Source organism: Typopeltis vanoorti, chromosome 4, assembly GCF_054136105.1.
Source record: "Typopeltis vanoorti isolate ZY-2024b chromosome 4, IOZ_Tvanoo_1.0, whole genome shotgun sequence".
Taxonomy (NCBI): Eukaryota; Metazoa; Arthropoda; class Arachnida; order Uropygi; family Thelyphonidae; genus Typopeltis; species Typopeltis vanoorti.
This window is the reverse complement of record NC_143552.1, coordinates 133,530,558-133,551,444: the sequence shown is the minus strand read 5'-3', so window position 1 is coordinate 133,551,444 and position 20,887 is coordinate 133,530,558. Positions and strand designations below refer to the sequence as shown.

Genomic DNA, 20,887 nt, shown 5'->3' with positions numbered 1-20,887 from the left:
TTCACTTACACCAAATGTATTCAATTATGATTACTGAGATGTAATTAAGCACATCCAGTGTTTCTCCATTTACGCTTTAAATAGCTAAAAATAATTATAGGTATTGTGCGTTAAATAAATATTATGTTCTAATGGATTCAAAATTTTGTGTGTGTGTGTGTGTGTGTGTGTGTGTGTGTGTGTGTGTGTGTGTGTGTGTGTGTGTGTGTGTGTGTGTGTGTGTGTGTGTGTGTGTGTGTGTGTGTGTGTGTGTGTGTGTGTAGTTCTGTACAGCGATCCTTTTAAACAGTCATAACTGAAGGAAGATTTAGACAAATCGTAAAACTCTTTGCAATCACTTTCGTGATAAGAATTGTCAAACTTTCTCTCTCGAGATACTTCAATAAGAATCTCCTTCAATATATACATAACTGAAGTGAAAACTTTGTTCACGGTAAACTCTAGCGCTTGCTAAGGAATAATTGAGTGTTACCTTCCTTACTTGTTCACTAATGACTTTCAAATATTTTATTTTGTTACGGAATAAATTTCAATTTATTCCCGGATCTGCTTGTGAACTGGATAATGACACATGTTACCAAATAATCTACACGACGAAGAATAGTTTCACAATACAAATATAAAACTGTTACATTAAGTATGGTGTATTATTTCAGACGTCTGGATTTAATTCACGATCATCTCAAGATACGAATTGGAGAAGATGATTTTATACTTATAAATCTTGTACTTTTAGAGGTCTTATACTATTTCAAATATCGTTAGTTTTTCAATGAGACCATTAGTCAGACCAATACTGTTGCGTATTAATTGTTGCTCTTCTCTCTCTCTCTCTCTCTATCTATCTATCTGTCTGACTTCTCTCAAAGATGGAGGACAAAAGTTGGTCTCCATTGACAACAGGATAACAACGTTCCGCGCTCGATTTCTCATAAATGCCCTACAACAGGAAATATCACACAAATGCACGACTGAGTATATTTTCACTTCTGCCACTAGAGGTCTCTCTCTCTCCACCACCTTAAGAATGACAACAGCTCAAGTGCCTGTAAATTTAACAAACTTCTACAAAGATGTCCTTCGACGATGGAAGAAGCTAAACCTCCAGCACACAGTGAAGACAGCATCCCTACCTGAAATCCTCATGGAACCCATCTTTCACAACACGATGGTAAGAAGTCCGATCACTCAGAAAGAATTTTTCTTTCCTCCATGAAGCTGGCGAAACGTGAGGATCTTGGGTGACATTCTTTCTCCAAGCCTCACCTGGCGCTTTCCAAAATCGCTCGAAAACCTAGAATATGGGAATGAGTCTGAGCAGATAGACACCGTAAAGGCAGCGTTTCAAGCCGCTATGCCTGATAGCATAACAGAAGTGGGGCTTAGCCCTCCAAACTCAGAAGTTTTGGCGCCTATCTTTCTGATAAAAACCAATAACTCATGGGAGAAACTTACACCCAGCAACACCAACAAGATCTACAGCACACTAACACAACAGTCGAACCAAAGCACTTTGTTGGAAAATCCTGCATCATCTGATCAAACACTATTTCAATGGGATCTACCATATCGCACAAGAGCCATCAAACCTGAGGCAGATATTCAGTGGAGAATGTGGCATAATATATTACCCACTCCTACTATATTACGAAAATTTAACTCAAACGTCTCAGATAACTGCCTCTTCTGCTACCAATTAGGAACGGTCCGGCATATCTACTTGGAATGCCCAGTCAACACTAAATTAATCAGCTTGACTCGGGAAACGGCAGCTCTTACCTGTGGTAATCTTCATACAGAAGAGGAATATTTCAATCTCGTCCATGTGGAGTCAAATAACCATTCATTCTGCAATTACCTTTTCATCACCGCAAAAGCGGTAATATACAACTTCTACCTCAGACATACAAGACCAGACAGCACAGCAACTTCACAGAGAGAGGCAACTGACCAACTCACTGCAGCCTTCCAACAAAAGGTGAGATGTCGGATCCTACACGAACATCACCACCATAGGCAAAACAACACCTTAGATCTTTTCCACCAAGAATGGAATCCACGGAATCAACTCCTGGCTGAGCAGGGCGACTGCATTATAATCCACTTTCCAGCATAGAAGTGACACCTTTACCCCCCCCCCAAAAAAAAGAGAAAGGGGGAAGAACGAAGGATTGTTGTGCTTAACAGTGCGAAAGTTAATCAGCTGGCACTCTCATGTTAATAGATAATATTGTGCAATAGTAACGTCTATGTTCTTCCACATTTGTGTTCTTATGTTAAAATAAGATCTTATGTTATCATGTTAAAATAACTCTTAACGGCTTTAATTTATTTTAAAAAAAAATGTAATTAGCCTTATAAGTGACTTCGATGTAACATACCTCAACAAGAGTATGAGCATGTAACCTCTCTGTCTGACTGCAGAGAACCAAAAACCGGTTAATCCTGTATATAAGATTGTTATGTTTACAAACAAAAAAAAAATATCTGTCTGTCTGTCTATCTATCTATCTCTGTCTTTCGCCATTCACACCATTAACGAAATACTGAAAGACAAAAAAAATCTCTGAAACAGATCAGAACCACTTAGAAAACCCAATCACTCTAGATGAACTGAAACTTGCATGCACATCCTTGCCAAAGAACAAATTTCCCAGCCTTGATGGTCTCATAACAGAGTTTTTCCAAGTCTTCTGGAATCAACTCGGACCATTTCTCCTTAAGACACTGCAAGAAGCCTACCTCGATGGGCTTCCACAATCCTTCACGACTTCAGTAGCACGAATGATACCAAAGAAAGGAGACCACACAGATCCAAAACTGGCGTCCAATCTCATTAATCAATACAGATTGCAAAATTTTCTAAAGACACTTCAGTACAATCATACTTATGTAACTACCTTCGATTACATCATGAAATCATCCACCAAAGGACTTACACTGTCAACAATCCTCCGATTACACTGTCAACAATCCAGTTCTGCTCCATTACATCCTAAACTACCTCATTTTTATAGAGATGTTCTACAGCGGTGGAAAAATACAGAACTTCAACACACACTTATGAGGTTCTTCATCACACACACAGGATCAACAGAGTCAGCTATGCATACAGAACTACTGTTTTGTTTTCAAATAGAAACATGACAAATCTGACAACTAGTCAGCAATTTCTCTTCCCTACATAGAACTGGCAGGAATAAGGGGATCTCCTGACCAGACCCTGAAGTAGAAAATATTCACATACTTATCTCTGAAAAGCAACAGATGCAAGCTGCTATTATAAAAGCCTTTCCAGATATCGCTACACCTCAGGGAATCCGTATTCCTTCTAGAAACTGCGGGAAACCACCGTTCATTGTGTATCATCTGAAGTCTCATTTCTAGTTCTTCCTTCCAACTACAAGAAAACATACCGCTTCCTCATATCAGTGCCACCAACTTTGCCCCTCGTATATTCATCCTTAACCCTTTCATCTACAAGATTACACATGCCACTCAGTTTTCAGTGGGAATCTTCCGTATAAATCGAAGTGTGCCAAACCAGATTCCGACATAGAGGGGAAGCTATGGCACACCATCTTGCCAACTCCTGCTAAGCTCTACAAATTTCAACTTAGAGAAACGGATCTATGTCTCTTCTGCGAAGTTTCAGGTACCCTGAAACACGCACATATCTAACCTGTCCTGCAAGCAAAGCGATGATCACCTACGCCCTGAATACAGCTCCTAGCACCTGTAACTAAGCACACAGCCAAGAAGACCACTATAATTTAATCCATACAGAAGAGAACAGACAGTATATGCAATTTCGCCCTCATCTGCCCTAACGTCGTCATCTACAGCTTCTACCTTAAGCACACAAGAAACAGCCAGCACCGAATCGGCACAAATCCTGATGTATAGGCTACGTCGGAAACTACAAAACAGAACTTGATTATTACAAAGAAACAAGAGCTGTCGCGAAGAGTTGAATATAGAGGAGTTGAATCCAACTGGCATCCTGTTCTGGATTGCCGACGACGATACACTTCAACTGAAAGATAACTAAGACTGAAACTGAACTGTAATGTTGACTCTTTTTACTAAAAAGACAAATCCTCCCTACCACTCATGCATCGTTTGCCTCCTTTCTGTTGTATATCCGAAAGAAAAATCCTTTTTTTTTCTTTTTTTTTCTCTGTAATATATATTCTTATAATGTGTAAATAGTCTTTTTGTTGCCTATCTTCCATTATCAAGTTAGATAAAAAAAATAAATAAATATATATATATATATATATATATCTTTCTGTCTGTCTGTTAACCGCTCGATTAGAATGTTATGTGGGAGGTTTTTTCCTCCCATTCCTCCCAGAAAATTTACGTTCTCTTAAACAGCCCTTGTAGATGTGTCTCACATTATAGGCCAGGTTTAACCGTACCTTTCCAAGTGATAGCAAAATGTCGCTTCGTTTCTCGTGATTACGATCTAAATATGGATATAAATATTGAGTAAATATTTATATCATACTTGATAAGAAATTCTCTTCTTCTGTTAATGCTATACTCAAGTATAAGCAAACAAAGTTTGCGCTTGAAATAACTTCATCACTAGTCTACTTGTATATAGAGAATTTTGTGCCTCCACATCATTTGCCTCAGTAATTCATAATCCAAAAAATGTTATAAGAGAGCCTCTACCCAGACAAAGTGTAACCTTGAGACCTCATAAACACTTCACACGCAAATGTTGTTTACTTATATGTGAATGAATATTAAAAAAAATATAATTTACTGAAACAAGGATGATATGCTAGTTATTTTAAGATAAAGCTTTTTTAAAATTTTAAATTATTTGAAATTTTTAAACATTTATTAATACACCATTTAAAAATTTGTATAAAAAATAATATATGAATTTTGCATTCAGAAGATACATTGAGGTTGAGAATCCAATATCCTTGGAGGGTAATGGATGGCAATGCTGTAGCTAATGAAGTTCTAACTGAGGCTCGGCTAGTGCTGTTACCCTCCTGCCATGATCAGAGCTTTAATAGCTCAATAACACCTTATCCTTACACTGTCCTATACAGACAACGGGGAATATGAAAAGCATTCTTGCTTCGCCCCTTCAAGCCAGTCCTTATAAAGATACATTGAACAAGTCCTTTTTAGGACTTCCAGGGTAACAAATGGCAATGCTGTAGCCAATGAAGTTTTAACTGAGGCTTGGCTATTGCCGTTACCCAGCCATGACTAGAGCTTTTTAGCTCAATAACACTCCATCCACTCAGACAGATTATCTTCATTCAGATGACGGGATAAAGAGTCAAGGACTCAGTCCATCGCCCAGTTCTTTTAAGAACTTAAGATACATTGAGAAGAGTATTAATTACTAATGTCTCATGAATACCTCAGAATTTCCATTTTTCCTTTACTTTATATATATATATATATATTGCCTACCCTCAGGTAAAGAATCAAAGTAAGAATAGACTTTCTTGGCAAGGGAAATCCAGTGTTATCCAATTGGGAAAGACTTTCTAAATGAATATATGTTAGTGTAGTAAATTTGTGTACTTTTGAATATATTACTCTATCTGTGGGAGGGGGGGGGATGCGTGCACTTTGAAAACATGTCACTGAAACGTGTGCTATATATACTATTGTATATCTAATAAATCTTGTTAAAATGATCCTACAAAAACCCAAATACATCGCATAAATGGATTTGTGTAAATCCATTTATACGAAGCACGATATTCAATAGGATAAATACGCATATCAAAGTTCAATATTGATTCAAACCTTTCATCCATTCACGTCTAATGTTAACCAAGTTTCATCATATAATCTGATTAGTTTAAAAGCGTTAGAGAACGTTATGAAATGTGAACAATCTCTAGTGTCACAAAGGTATACATGACTCGGCGGGGGTGTCTAATTCAGAATGACAATACCCGTAAATAAATATCCCTCTAGAGAACTTTCGCGTTGACAGCCTGTTAATTGGACTGCGGCGGTTGGGTAAATCTATTCAAAGCGGGGATCACATCTGGATTTCTTCTGTGATTAAATCGCAATATCGTCTTCTATGGTTTTAACTTGTCTTTCTACATTACATTGTTCCACTCCATTCCTCTTATATTTTCTGCTAAGATGTACTATTTATGTTGCTTCTTAAGTTTGCATGTTCATCTCAATTTTGCAAGGAAAAGAGGATTATTAGATCACTTCCTGCAATGTCCATGTATGACTAATCCCCCCCCCCGAGGGTGTTGACGCCTATAGTTCAATGTTTACATCAAGTTAAACCATCCTAGTGAACTTGTGAGGTCGGATACCAATGAAAGCAGTCTTAATAAGAATGCAACACATCTGCTTGTTAAAATAAAATTGGATACATCTATTTTTATAAATGAATCAAAAGACGCACTTCGTGTTTTTTTTATTATTATTAAGTTATATCTAAATGCATATGATGAGCATGGATTTCGTTTCCTTTTGTGTAGAAATAAAGGAGGAGAGGATGTAGGGAAAATAACAGGTAGTACTATTATCATTTTCCATTATACGGAAACCTATCAGTTTTGCTCATAATAGAGGAGTGAAAGAAAGAATGAATGTCCTCTGGACTCTACAAGATACCGTGTTTGATATGATAAGGTGGATATACGATACGTTTAGTAGCTGGACATTCTCTTAGATAGAATATAAATTAGACAACCGTCTTTAAAATGCAACATACTATAAAGATCTTTCTGAAGAATCTCATTAGACAATTTACACAATCGTGAGTGCAGTAACTAAAAATAGCACTGTGTTGAGTTGTAAACATTGTTAATGTCTATCGCATGATTCGTATCAAGGTAGATCGCTGTGGTAATTATATGAAAATGTTTTGTATGGGTACTAGTTCCATAAACGGTTGTAGAAAATGTAAAGCGTTTTCTTACTTTAGGAGGTATAAGGACTTTTCCTTGTACATCCAAGATAGCGACCATACCATTGTGAAAACGTGAAAGGATGCAATTTTAAGTGGACTTCAAAAACAAATATAGAAAGAGACCACCTACTTTTATATAACTCAGATGATTCTCAGAACACATAATTCGAAATTTCATCATATTTTTCCATTATTTTTTTCTTTATGTCATAAATGAGTTTCGGCAGCTCAGTTGGTTAAAGTGAGCCACTTTGGATGGAAAGATCCGGGTTCGAATACCATCTGTGACGAAAAGAACCTTAATAAGATGTTTTCAATCAAACATTCAAGCTTTTCGGTCTTATACGGATGTGGGTTCTTTCTCCTCCAGAAACTCAGGTTTTTTTTCATTTGTTTAATGCCTTTTCATTCCAAAGAGGGGTATACATGCTTTATTCAGTCCTAACTTTGAAAATAGTATGGATTGCCGATCTCCACTCTTATTCATCACCGAAAGCTGAGCTCATGATGAATCAATCATTTTAGAGATGAGAGCAATATGGCAAACCATTGTCAACTATTCGACGGTTGCTACCGTACTAGTATTCTATCGTACCAGCATTTCTTTTGCCTACAGTCCTGAGTTAGCAGGATTACCGAAATCCTGCTAAATCAATGGCACCGGTTTGCATTTTTATCGTGGCAGATGGGAAGTAATCAGAAAGATAGCGAGGAATCTCTGATCATGAGCCAGTACTGTCTACACGGTTCGCCTAGCTATTGTGTATGTTTTGGGGGAGAAAACACTCTTCTTCCAACTTATAAATTTGACTCTGTCTCTACTAGATAAAGGTGAGTAAGGCAGATTGTAAAAATAGTAAAGCTGACGTCATTAAATATCTTTTATAGTTATGGAACACTTAACAGTGTTTCGACGTATAAATAAAAAACAACATTTAAACAATAAAAGTATATATACGTACGCTGTCGACTGAGTTGCATTCCCATTGGAAGTGGGGACAGCTATATCAGTGTGTATTAGTCTTAGGAGTTGATTGTGTAAATCGCTGTGTAACCCTATCTTAGGAGATAACAAAACAAAACTTTTTTTGTCAGATTCGATAAAAAAATGCGGTTGTATATTTTTCAGAATTATTTAAAATAAATGTATATTTAAAAGAAAAAAGATAAACTTATTGAATGTTCCTGGAATAGAATTAAAGGAAAATTCAATTCATGATTTAAGAAGAAATTAAAATTATTTAAAAGAAAAGTAAAATTATTCCATGGTTCATTATTTTTATTGTATTCGTTTATTGAAGGAAAACAGATGATCACATTTTCGATTGGGGAAAGAAAGCAATTATTTCTCACATAAAATTATCTATTGCATTTTTCGTAATCATATTTCACGCGATGATTTGGGAGGTAGTTGATATGCTTACGTTGATAAGAAGAATCAATGTAATTTGTTGTCCTAAAAAGGACTAGGAGATGGACTGAGTCCTTGACTCTTTATCCCTTCATCTGAATGAAGAACATCTGTGTTATTGAGCTAAAAGCTCTAGTCTTGGCAGAGTAACGGCATTAGCCGAACTTCAGTTAAAACTTCATTGGCTACTGAATACGTAAAGCCATCTTTAAAAATTAGGACGATCCCTAGACCACTCCGTAGCGGTCGAAAGCCCGTCCAACTCAGCGACGGACTGCCCCACCACCGAGAAGAACCGCTCATATTCCAGGGAAAAGCATCTACCGACATAGCCCCTCACCGGAAAACACCCTCCCGGAGACTCAAGATGCTCTCTCAGGACAAACTCCCCGAGATGTAAGCCTCCCCTCACCGGAGCAAAATTTCGGAAGAAACCTAAGAGAGCGAAACTCAGCGATCCAGGGTAACGGCAATGCCGAGCCTCAGTTAAAACTTCATTGGCTACAGCATTGCCATCCGTCATCCTGGAAGTCCTAAAAAGGACTGTAACTAGTTGTCCTAAATTTTTTTTTGCCTTTTTCTTTCCTGTAATTAGTTGTCCTTATAAGAACTGGCCATCCATTACCCTCCCAGGGTACCCATTTTAGTCACATCGTACGATATGCATGAGCTACATTGGGGCTATTATTATTAGTTATTTGTTTTTGATAAAAAATCGCCTTTCACGATTGATGTAACGAAAGGTAATTAAGAAAAAATACTAACTACGAAACAAAATAATTAAATTGGATTTAAAAATCAGTTGTCCTTATAAGGACTGGCTTAAAGGGGCGAAGCAAGAATGCTTTTCATCTTCCCCATTATCTGTAGAGGACAGTGTAGGGATAAAGTGTTTTTGAGCTATTAAAGCTCTGATCATGGTAGGAGGGTAACAGCAATAGCCGAGCCTCAGTTAGAACTTCATTGGCTACAGCATTGCCATCCATTACCCTCCAAGGGTATTAATCACTGCATCTCACGGTCGATTAACTTAACTCGTCGTAATTAGTTGTTCTTAAAGTTCTTAAAAGAACTAGGCGATGGACTGAGTCCTTGACTCTTTATCCCGTTAAAAATTATTAAAATAATTAAAAATTAGAATTATTCAAAATTTTGCAAACTTTAAATATTTATTAATTATAAATAAATAATTTAAGTTCTTAAAAGAACTGGGCGGTGGACTGAGTCCTTGACTCTTTATCCCGTCATCTCAATGAAGATTATCTGTGTGGATGGGGTGTTATTGAGCTAAAAAGCTCTAGTCATGGCTGGGTAACGGCAATAGCCGAGCCTCAGTTAAAACTTCATTGGCTACAGCATTGCCATTTGTTACCCTGGAAGTCCTAAAAAGGACTTTTTCAGTCAGCAACCATTGCCCATAAATAAATAATTTAATTTTTCTGTAAAATTTGAAATACTTTTACTATTCAAAATATAAATTATTGTTTTAATAATTGGTAAAATTTAATTAATTTTTACACATAATTTAAACTATTTATTTATAATTAATAAATGTTTAAAGTTTGTAAAATTTTGAATAATTCTAATTTTTAATTATTTTAATAATTTTGCGGTTACTGCATTATTAATATCCATAAATCCCCATTCATCAAAAAAGTGTGAACCAGGAATCATATACATTAACTCAATATATATAGCAGGCATCGTATCAGATATATTACATTGAAACAATCCTGTGATTTTTAAAGCCAATTTAATTATTTTGTTTCATAGTTAGTATTTTATCTTAATTACCTTTCGTTACATCAATCGTGAAAGGCGATTTTTTATCAAAAACAAATAAAAGCCAATTATATAAGAATTAATACTAAATTAATGTGCACTCAATAAAATAAAAACGGTGTTTCAATCCCATTAAGTAATGAAACTAATTCTTTATATTAACGTAAATCCAAATTTCTTTATAAGAAAAATATAGTAATAAATATACTATAAGCCAATATTTCTGCACTTGAGAATATTGGATAGATTCCAGTTAATTCAATAGAAAACATTATTTGCAATAGTTTCATATATTTTCATCTAACTTCAACTGTAGTTGTTTGTTTATATACTGTAAGCATCACCATCTTCACAGCACTGGAATCTCAATGCACTAAAAAACATTAAATTTCTATGAGTGATATGTGCTGAATTCAAAGTCATAAAAATGGCTGGCGTGTGTAGAATTTGCAATAAGTAGGTTGGGTTTCTAGTTTCTTGATTTCCATAAAATTAATATATATAATAATGTTGTATCTATAATTAAAAGTTATAAATAAAATATATTTTAATTATTTATTGAAAATTTTTTAATTATTTTGTATCTTACAATAGACACCCATTTAAAATAAATTAAATTTAATTAAATAGTCTTCATTCTTGGAGATTTCTTTACAAGGCGGGAAGTGTTTTCTGTAAATCTCGTGATTGCTTTAACAATCAAATTATCTTGTATTGATACCGTGAATACGCGAATTCCGTAAGTAATACGGAAGCCCTTATTTATTCAGGAGAACCGACTTAAAACTTTTAGCATTTTGTCTCCAGTAAATAAATGAGGTTATGATATGAAGTGAATGATTTATACCAGGTTCTATTTTATATTAAGTGAATGATACGAATGATTTATAATTTATTTTAAATGAAATGAAATATATTTTTTCTATCATAATAATTAGAAAATGAATTCATTGGTTACGTACATTACTTTTTAGAATACTACGTATGCTTGCTATTTGAGGGCGAGCGACATCTATCGACGTTTTTCATAAACTATAAAAAAACAAAAATTAATCTGATAATTGTTGAAGTTATTATGACTTTACAAAGTTCGTGTTGTTTCTAGAATGGAAAATTTCTGTGTCGTCTTTAAACAGGAATCAGCAGATGGGAAAATAACAACATAGAGAAAGTGAGAGAGGGGGTGCAAAGGAGCGTGCTGGAAGAGCGTAATGAATCTGATCCTCATGCATGAGATAAGCGCTAGAAACATAGTGATTTTCTATCAACGCACGGGTGGTTAATTTACAGTGTACAGTGTCTGATGTAGATCTGTGAGGTGATAGTTTCCTGGGCCAACTGCTTAATGATCCGTGCCTGTGATGAGGAGGTTGGAATTTGGTCATCGCGCGTTTGAAATTTACTTTCAGTAATTTCAGCTTTCTTGGATATCTCTAGTCTATAATGGTTCTGCCCGTTCTCGGGAACTGAGGAGTAGTAGACGAAAAAAACGAGGAAAGAATGCAAAGTACCATCAAATAGGTCAAAGGCGAAGAGGGTAAAAAAGTCACCAGCGAAAAGTTTTAAAAAGAATAAAGAATTCCGTGAAAATTTAGAATAGGATGCCCGATAGAAAAGTGAGAAAAGCCATAACGTACAAAAAAGGAAGAAAGAAGTCTGTGTGTGTGTGAGAGAGAGAGAGAGAGAGAGAGAGAGAGAGAGAATAAGATGGAAGTTCCCCATTACACAAAGAAGTATTAAGAATCTTAATAGAAGTATTAAGAATCTTTGGATCAGATATAACTTATGCTGAATGATCTATATATATATATATATATATATATATGAAGGAGGAGGAAAAGAAACTTGTTCTGTGGGTTTCAAGATGCTTTGTGAAGGGATGTTGAGCAGAGTTGCACGTGTTCCAACGAGCTTAGTACTAAGTTCGTTTTTCTAAGTTCGTTCTAAAAATAATAACAGTGTACATGTTATTATTCTTCATTCAACGGAGAGGTCAATCTCACCCAATAGATGGGCGCATTATCCATCAAAAAATAATATTAGTTAGAGTAGATGCTACCTGATCTAAAATATTGTTGATTATATATATATATATATATATATATATATATATATATATATATATATATATATATATATATATATATATATATATATCAAATCTTATCGTTATTAGTCAGATATAAGTTGTGAATATTTTTCAAATGAACTTCCAGATTTATTTTTGCAGTGTTTGGTAAAGTCTTTGTAACTTAACCGAGAAGACATGTAGTTCGGATCGCTTCTAGAATGTAACTTTTTTCATTCCATAGAACATGTAAAGTAACCAGAAAAAACACGCACTCCTCAGACTAGCAGGAGTCTAAATCGGAATTCTCATCATATGCTACTCCCTGATTGACCCCAGATGCACCTATTTATTCTTCTTCACCATATAAATACGACAACGAAAACACACTGTTTATAGTGTGCATGAAATCAACATGCCCGTGAAAACGAGCTTCCTGCAATGGTACAAGTCGTAGTGAATAAGACAAACTATACAAGACGTCTTCGTATGTAACGTAAATCAGGAGTGGAGTTATCGGCATGTCCATTGTTTGAGAATATGTGAACACAATTTTGTACAAAATTCAAACCCAGAAAATCATTGATGACGTCAGTAAAGCTAGCGCAACTTGTTCGGTATCTTTAGGACATTTTTAGTAGAAGCTAGGCCAGTGGATACTAAAACGCCTGTCAAGTACATAATGATGATTACGCACTCTATGACATATTTAGGCTTTCAATAATTCGATTTCCACCAACTAATATATTTATTAAAATACTATTTATGACAATAAGTTTCTAATAAGCGTAATCCAAACAAAGAAACGAACAAAAAAATCCTAATATAAAAGTGGAAATTCTAGATTGCTAAAAGGTCACTTCTGTTTCAGTTCCTCCGAAGATCGACGAAGAAAATACTAGTTCCGACACCGACGTCCGTGAAGGAGCCGAAGTTAGTTTACGATGCCGAGCCTCAGGGTCTCCGACCCCTGAAATAAAATGGAGAAGAGAAGATGACAAAGATATTACATTAGGGATGAAAAGGGGTACGTAGGTAGGCTATCCCACTTTATCTTACTTTAAACCAATGCCTTAAAAAACTGAAAAGATTGTTGCTTTACTTTGGAGTTTTTAACGTGAATCTTAAGTCTCCAATTAATCTCTTAATCTCTCCTGACTAAAGAGGTCTTTCTTTCTCAATAATTTATTACAACAATTAATCATTTATTGTAGATGTAAAAATTGTTTCGAAATATAAATGATTCATTTTTTTTAAATTTACCCACAGTTCCCAGTATCCAGGGAGAATATTTGAATATCAGCAAGGCAAGCCGCCTTCATATGGGAGCGTATTTATGTATTGCTGCCAATGGAGTTTTGCCGTCTGTGAGCAAAAGGATCATGCTCAATGTGAACTGTGAGTCTTACTGTGTGTTTAACTATAATTTATAATCGATAATTATATTAGCATTAAACAGATTGAGTACAGATAGTGTCATTACTTTTTTATTACCATACAAAGGATTGTTTTTATTAACGATAATTTATAAAATAAAAACAATAATTTTATTTCCAAATAAAGATTATTTATTAATATTGTTATTAACTAGTTTTGTTATTTTTAAAATCAGGGATGAAAAAAATTATGTTAGAGTAAATATAATATATTATGAATGCAAAATAAAAGAATATTCTATTTGCACTTTTTAATTATTTTCATTTTTAATTTTAAAAATAATAAAAAAAATTAGTTAAAAATTATAAATAAAATTATCTTTTACATTATTTTTGAAAATTTTATATAAATTCTAAATAATATAGCTACACTTATTTTAAGATTTTTTTACTTTACTTAAAATAAGTGTGGTGGCCGGGATAAGAATAGCCCCAATGTAGCTCATGCATGTCATACGAGGCGATAAAATCGGTATCGGAGGGTAATGGATGGCATTTTCGTAGCCAATGAAGTTCTAACTGAGGCTTGGCTATTGCTGTTACCCTCCTGCCATGATCAGAGCTTTATATAGTTCAATAACACCCTATCCTTCACTGTCCTCTTCAGATAACGGGGAATATGAAAAGCATTCTTGCTTCGACTCTTTAAGCCAGTCCTTATAAGGACTATAAGTATTAACTGATCGTTTACTATTCACATGCGTTAATTCAAATGCAAATTGAATTAATAATTTATTATTATTCTCTGGAAGTGAAACTTTCGATAGTATTGGTGTCGACCAAAGTATGTTCTTTTATATTTAATTTATATTTAATAATAAAGTTATCAACCACACTCTTATGGTGAAGGTGTATTTCTTGGTAACGGTTTCACCATAAGAGGGTGTGGTTGATAACTTTATTATTAAATAAAGTTATGCCTCTGCACGAATAATATGATGGTTTGTTCCTTTTTAACTGAATTAATTTTACGTACCTATTTTTGTAAATTCAATTAAAGACCAGTTTATAGTTTATTAAAATAAGGTAATAATTCAATTTCTGAAAGAAACCATCCACACGTAATCGATAATCAGCATCAGATTAAATATATAATAAGATATAATAATTTGGGAAACAAATATAGGATGTAGAGTACACAATCAATGGAAATATCTTGGAAGAGGTAGAAGAGATGAGAGATCTGGGAGTGATTGTGGACAAAGACTTAAATTTGGGGGGAAATATTGCTAAAATTGTGAGGATAGCAAAGCAGATAATGAGAATGATGCGGAGGACACTGACTTGTAGAAATAAGGATGTTATGACTTTGATCAGGCTACATATCGATTATTATACACAGATTTGGTCTCCTGGTTTTCAAAAAGATGAACATGTATTGGAAACGGTCCGCAGAGGATTGACTAAGATGGTTTATGGTCTCGGAAATGTTGAGTATGAAGACAGATTGAGAAAATGCAATTTGCAGACATTGATGAATAGGAGAGGGGATGTGATCGAGACATATAAGCTGTTACGAGGTTATTACCAGATTAATGTCGGAGAGGTTTTGCATAGAATGGCTGAAGATAGGGAAAGAACAAGAGGTCATCCCTGGAAGCTGTATAAGGAGCGTGCGAGCAAGGGAGGGTGAGGTGAGGAGCAAGTCTTTTTGCATGCAGAATGATGAGGGATTGGAATGCATTGCCAGAGAGTGTGGTGAGTGCGGATACAGTGAACATAGTGAACACACACACACACGCGCGCGCGTGCGTGTGTGTGTGTAACAGTCAGACCTCCCACGAAAAGTCTTTTGACTCCATGGAGGTTTAATAATAATAATAATAACTGAAAGTACGCCTGATTTTTATTATCTGAAAAATTCCACGTAATATCATATGGAATTATATTATATTACATACACATCGTCCACTAACTTAGAAACCATTATGCAGACGAATACAAACGTCACTTACGCAGCGTATATGCAAAATACTTTACGTGTTCTAGGCGACTATTTGAGAATGCTGCTGGTCGGTAACCGTCAATAGTGTTGATTACAATGGGAAAAACAAAAAATCTTTCAGAGTTCGACAAAGGGCTTATTGTGAGTGACTATCTGGCTGAAGCGACGATTTCGAAAACAGCAGAGCAGACTGGTTTCTCAAAAGGTGAGACATCTCGGGTGTTTAACCAGTGGAAAAATAAAAATAACCCACATTGCTAAGAGACATAACTGTGGGCCTAAGACCAGGAACGAGACCGCCGTCGTCTGAGAAGGCTTGCACAGACAAACAGAACTTCCTGTGTGCAGCAATTGACGGAAGCATTTAACGAAGGCTGTTCTCGACCCATATCTCACCGAACTATGCATAGGGAATTCCATATAATATTTTTATGAAGAGGATCGGTATTGGCAGTCCCATGCCTATAAGGAAACCACTGATTTCTGCCAAGTTTCTAATTAAGTGGCCCGTATGTTTATATCTGGAAATCTGCTATATCCACTTTCGCTTCTCGTATATGTGGCATTGATGTAAACAAATTTAATCAGATTACTGAAAGAAGACATATCCCTTAATAAATCTCTGATGCCCTCTGTACAGATTCTTGGTTTCATCAATCTAGCTTCTGTTCTAACCCAAACCAACCGCAATACTATCACTGAAGTATAAACTGTTCGATTTGAATTGTCCCCCCCCCCATCTTTGCTCACCTGTTACAAAGACTCTCGTGAAACAACCAAGTGAAGGAAACTATTACATTATTGTAGCTTTAACACCTTATTAACATCAAGCACTTATTAACATCAAGCACATTTTAAAATATCTGAAACATAACACATTTATCGATACCGGTTTCCTATCTTCCCCCAGTCTTGTATTCAATACCATTTTCCCTTCCTCTAATATGCGCAGTCATTTTTCGAAATATTTAGTCGCTTCTACCAGTTTCTTTTTTATCCCAGGTGTTTAATCAGTGTAAAAATAACCCACTTGCTTGTGTAAGAGGCGTAACTGTGGTCTAAAGATAATGTGTCAGGAACGAGATCACCGTCGTCTAAAAAGGCTTGTACAGACAAACAGAATTTCTTGTGTGTGCAGCAATTGAGCGAAGCATTTAACGAAGGATGTTTCCGAACCAGGGGCGAATTCTCCATGCATGATATGTTTGCTGCGCAAGCTCATTAATTGAGAAAGAAGTACTATTTATTTGTTAATAAATGCATGCATTTATAAGCATTCCATTTAGGCATTTATTTTTGTAGACAGAAGATGTCTTAAGCTTGCGCGGCAATAATCGAGGTTTGCGTTGTGTATCGAAGGCCGATGCTTGCTCGGTTGTAGGAGCTTCCAGGTCTTCGCAGCAGCACTGTGATTTCATGCGTGTGCATAGCCATTTCACGTCGTCTCACTCTGTTGCTTAAACACATGCTATATTCAGTCAACGTAGTTCTAGCTAGTGAGCTTCAGCCAGCCTTTACAAGTGTGCATGTTTCTTGGGGAAATTAAGTTACAACCAACTTTTTATGACGATGTTATTGACCAGCTCATAAAGAAGAACCGTAGAGTAGAATTTGTATTCAAATAGCTAAATTGAAAAAGGTAGAATATCATTTATAATATAAATGTTGTATTTGTATGATTAAATGTAAATAAATTTCTAAATATATAGTTTTAAATGGTCAGTAATTCATTATTCCGCTAATCAGACTTCAATCACACCTCTCACTCCCTGAATGATAACAAGAGCAAGCGTGAATTTCAAGACCAGCATTCCCCCTGTTCCGAACCATACCTCACAGAACTATGCGCAGGAAATTGAACAGAATCGGTACTGTTGGAAGTAGCATGCCCTGATTTCTGCGAAGAACCGGGAAGTTCGAGTACAGTAGTGTCAGAAATATCGTCACTCGACACTGGAAGACTATAAAGAGATCATCTGGATCGACAAGTCATGGTATACCTTGTTCTGTAACGAAGGTAGGCAGGGCTTTTGGAGGGAGCCGCATGAAGCAATAAATCCAGCCTGCCTTGTAAACCACAGCTCTGTGGGTGGTGTCATAGTGTAGCGCCTGTTCTGTTGGTATGGAACGGGTTCCCTGTTTCTAGAAAGTCGGTTGTCTTACAAGGAATATCTGAACATTGTTGCCGATCAAGTCCATCCTGCAATGTTGACCTTTTTTTTTATCCAGCAGGTGACAGTTGTTTCATGGACGACAATGCTACCGTCCATCGCGCAGGAATTGTTAAGCAGTGGTTCAGCAAGCATGGAAGCGACTTCCACCATCTTTCCTGCCTTCACAAAGCCCAGATAAGCTCATGGAGAATGAATGGGGGAAGTTAGAAAAACAGATTCGGGAACAAAGTGTTCTTCCGTCAAATATGAGCCAGCTAAAGGAATGTCTGGTGAACGCCTGGTATGTTTTAGACCTAGATGCAATCCAACACCTTGTGAAATTTATGCCAAACCGCATATGTGCCGTAATTCCGACTAAAGGTGGTCCAACACGATATTAAATAAAAGTTTTTAATTCAGTGACTGGTATGCGTATATGGTATATTGATGGTCATGTAAACTTGCTTATGATAACCGCCTTCCAACAAGAAATGCTCATATCATAAGCAGTGATTGTAAGCAGTTTGAAGAGAATAATCTTGCAGTGACCGTCTGAGAGCGTTTAGACGAATTCGATAGAGAAGTTGTGGGAACAAACGCGAATTAGCATATTTCTAAAATGATCTTATTCATTAGTGAGGTTTACTAATGCTTTAACCACCGAATCGACCTTGAATGGTTGACACATGGATACGAAGCGTCCATTAAAGTTAATATAATATTTGATTCTAATGAATCAAATGAGTCTTATTGAATCACCACTATAACAGAGTTCAATTCATATGCTGTCTTTAAGAAACCTCCATCCCGAATTTCTTTATTCTGTTTTCTTCCTCAAAAGAATGACTTTTCCATATACCATTGCAGTTAGGTTTTCCTCATCTTTCATCTCTCACTTACACCTACAATCCTGGGTCGAGTTGAGGTTATATTATTCAATGCTAGAGCTCATCGGCTTTATTCCTAATATTCTTGACATTCGTAAGTAAATATCAGAATTAATTACTTGTGACTTTTATACTAAAAACCGGAAACTAGTCCATTATGACTTGAATCATCTAATTTGAGCCATATAATTCACATCACATCCTCTCTCTTTGTCTGTCTCTCACTTCCTCACTCACTCACTTTTCCCTTTCGCTCACTCTTCAAATTTGTAAATCTGTCAGAGACATCCACTGACCTCAGTCGGTTCATTCCTATATATACAAAATTAAAGTACTTCTGTTTAAGGCGCTATCCAGTGATCCAACTGGAAACTTTGCAGGAAGATATTGTGCATCATGCGGAATCAATAAAAAATAAGTAAAAATGTCTTTCCAAAATACACCACCAGGGGTATTGTAAACACAAAATGCACGGAATTCTGCTAGAAGGGTTTAAAAAGATGGTCAATTTTTTCCCTTTATTCTGGTTGTTAATACTATCCTCAGTGATGGTACTAATCTTGCCCCCACATGCTTTGCTCGTGAAGCTGCACTACGTACACAATTGCAATGTTGTTGCTGCACTCCGCGAATTTCGTTGCCTGAACAAATATCGACGAGATCCCTTATCTCCATGTGCTTTGCTAAGAATGATTAGTCGTTTTGAATAAACGGGATCGTTGGGAGTTAGACCGGGCAAAGGTCGCAAACTAATCAGTTTACATCAAGTGAATAAAGTTTCTACTGTCGTTGTGGAGCAGGCCATGAATAACAGCTTTGGTTCCTGCAGTGCACGTACTGTACTACCAAGCGTTCACATACTCATGGATGTACCTTAGACGACTATCTGGAAAATTCTACGAAAGATTCTGCATTTCTACCCATTCTAGATAACCCTGAGTTGCGCCCATATGACTTTGAAAGTCGACTGACAATCACTTCAACATTCCTTGTTCGAGTGCAGTTGGACGCCGCTGTGTGGTGGTGGTGGATGATTTTAGGCGGAGGAGGAGATGAGGCTCACTTTCACTGAATGTAACTGTGAATACCCCCGATTGCCGGGGATGGGATAGGCAAAACCCGAATGCAGTCCAACAAATTTCTTTGCATTCACCCAAAGTGACTTTGGGTGAATTACAGCTTCGTTTATCATTGGACTATTCTTCTTTGAGAACATTCGCCAGTCTGGTCCTGTGACTTGCGCAGTTACTGCCGAGAGGTATCGCGATATGATAAATAATTTTGTTGTACTACAGACACAGCAGCCCCTGTGCATGGATTCAGTCATTGATGCAGGATGAGCCCTCTACGCATCAATTGATCTGTACAGGAGGGTTTTTCGAGAGCATTTCACGGAAGCCAGAGCGTTCAGCTTTGCGTTTCCCACTACATGGCCACCTGTTTCACCTGATCCGAACCCCTGTGACTTCTGGCTTTGGGGATTTCTCAAAGACAGGGTTTATCGGGATCATTCTGATAACTTGCCAGCGCTGAAAGACAGATAACGAAGCATGCGCATAACACCGTCCCGACAAGATTCATTCCGCCGTTGAACCCAGTGTGCAAAAGAAGCAGTTTGTGGCATACCTGGAGGGGAAGGCATACCTTCCCCTCCAGGTATGCCACATTGAACAGTACAACCCGCGAATGCATAATGGAAGTGAATAAAAATGTGTTATTTATGCGAGTATGTCACTTTTCTCATTCTTACATAATTCTCACATAAAAACCACTACATCTATATTCAGTACACCATACAACGCTCCCTAGTGAAATGTTTTGGAACTACTTTTTTTTTTTTCTCTTGTGGAGCCCCATTCAGTATTATCACTGGATGGGGCTTCACAAGCCCTTAAACAGGGATACTTTAATTTCTATCACCCTATATTTACAGCACTCACAAAACTCTCACATCTCTCAAAGAATAGTATGAGTGAAGTAGAGAAGGACTTTTCACATGAAGGTGAGTTAGCTGGTCTCCTACGACAGGGGAAAATTTTTACTAAGAAAACTTAGATATTTCAGTAATTAAAATATTAAAATTCACAGACTGGCCAGTAAACACACACACACACACACACACACACACACACACACACACACACACACACACACACACACACACACACACACACACACACACACACACACACACACACACACACACACACACACACACAATCATAAGCTTTGTTTCGTTATTCACATTTACAACCACCCCAATCTCCCTATAGAGTT

General features: G+C 36.4%; 1 protein-coding gene across 1 annotated transcript in view; it reads left to right on the top strand.

The window, feature by feature from the left end:
* Positions 1–20,887, top strand: part of LOC150107687 (protein CEPU-1-like) — a 172,334-nt gene that overhangs the window by 131,061 nt on the left and 20,386 nt on the right. Inside the window, exons 4-5 of the mRNA XM_090391466.1 lie at positions 13,061–13,216; positions 13,459–13,587. Of these exons, the coding sequence (XP_090247592.1) occupies positions 13,061–13,216; positions 13,459–13,587 (285 nt within the window). The remainder of the gene's footprint in view (positions 1–13,060; positions 13,217–13,458; positions 13,588–20,887) is intronic.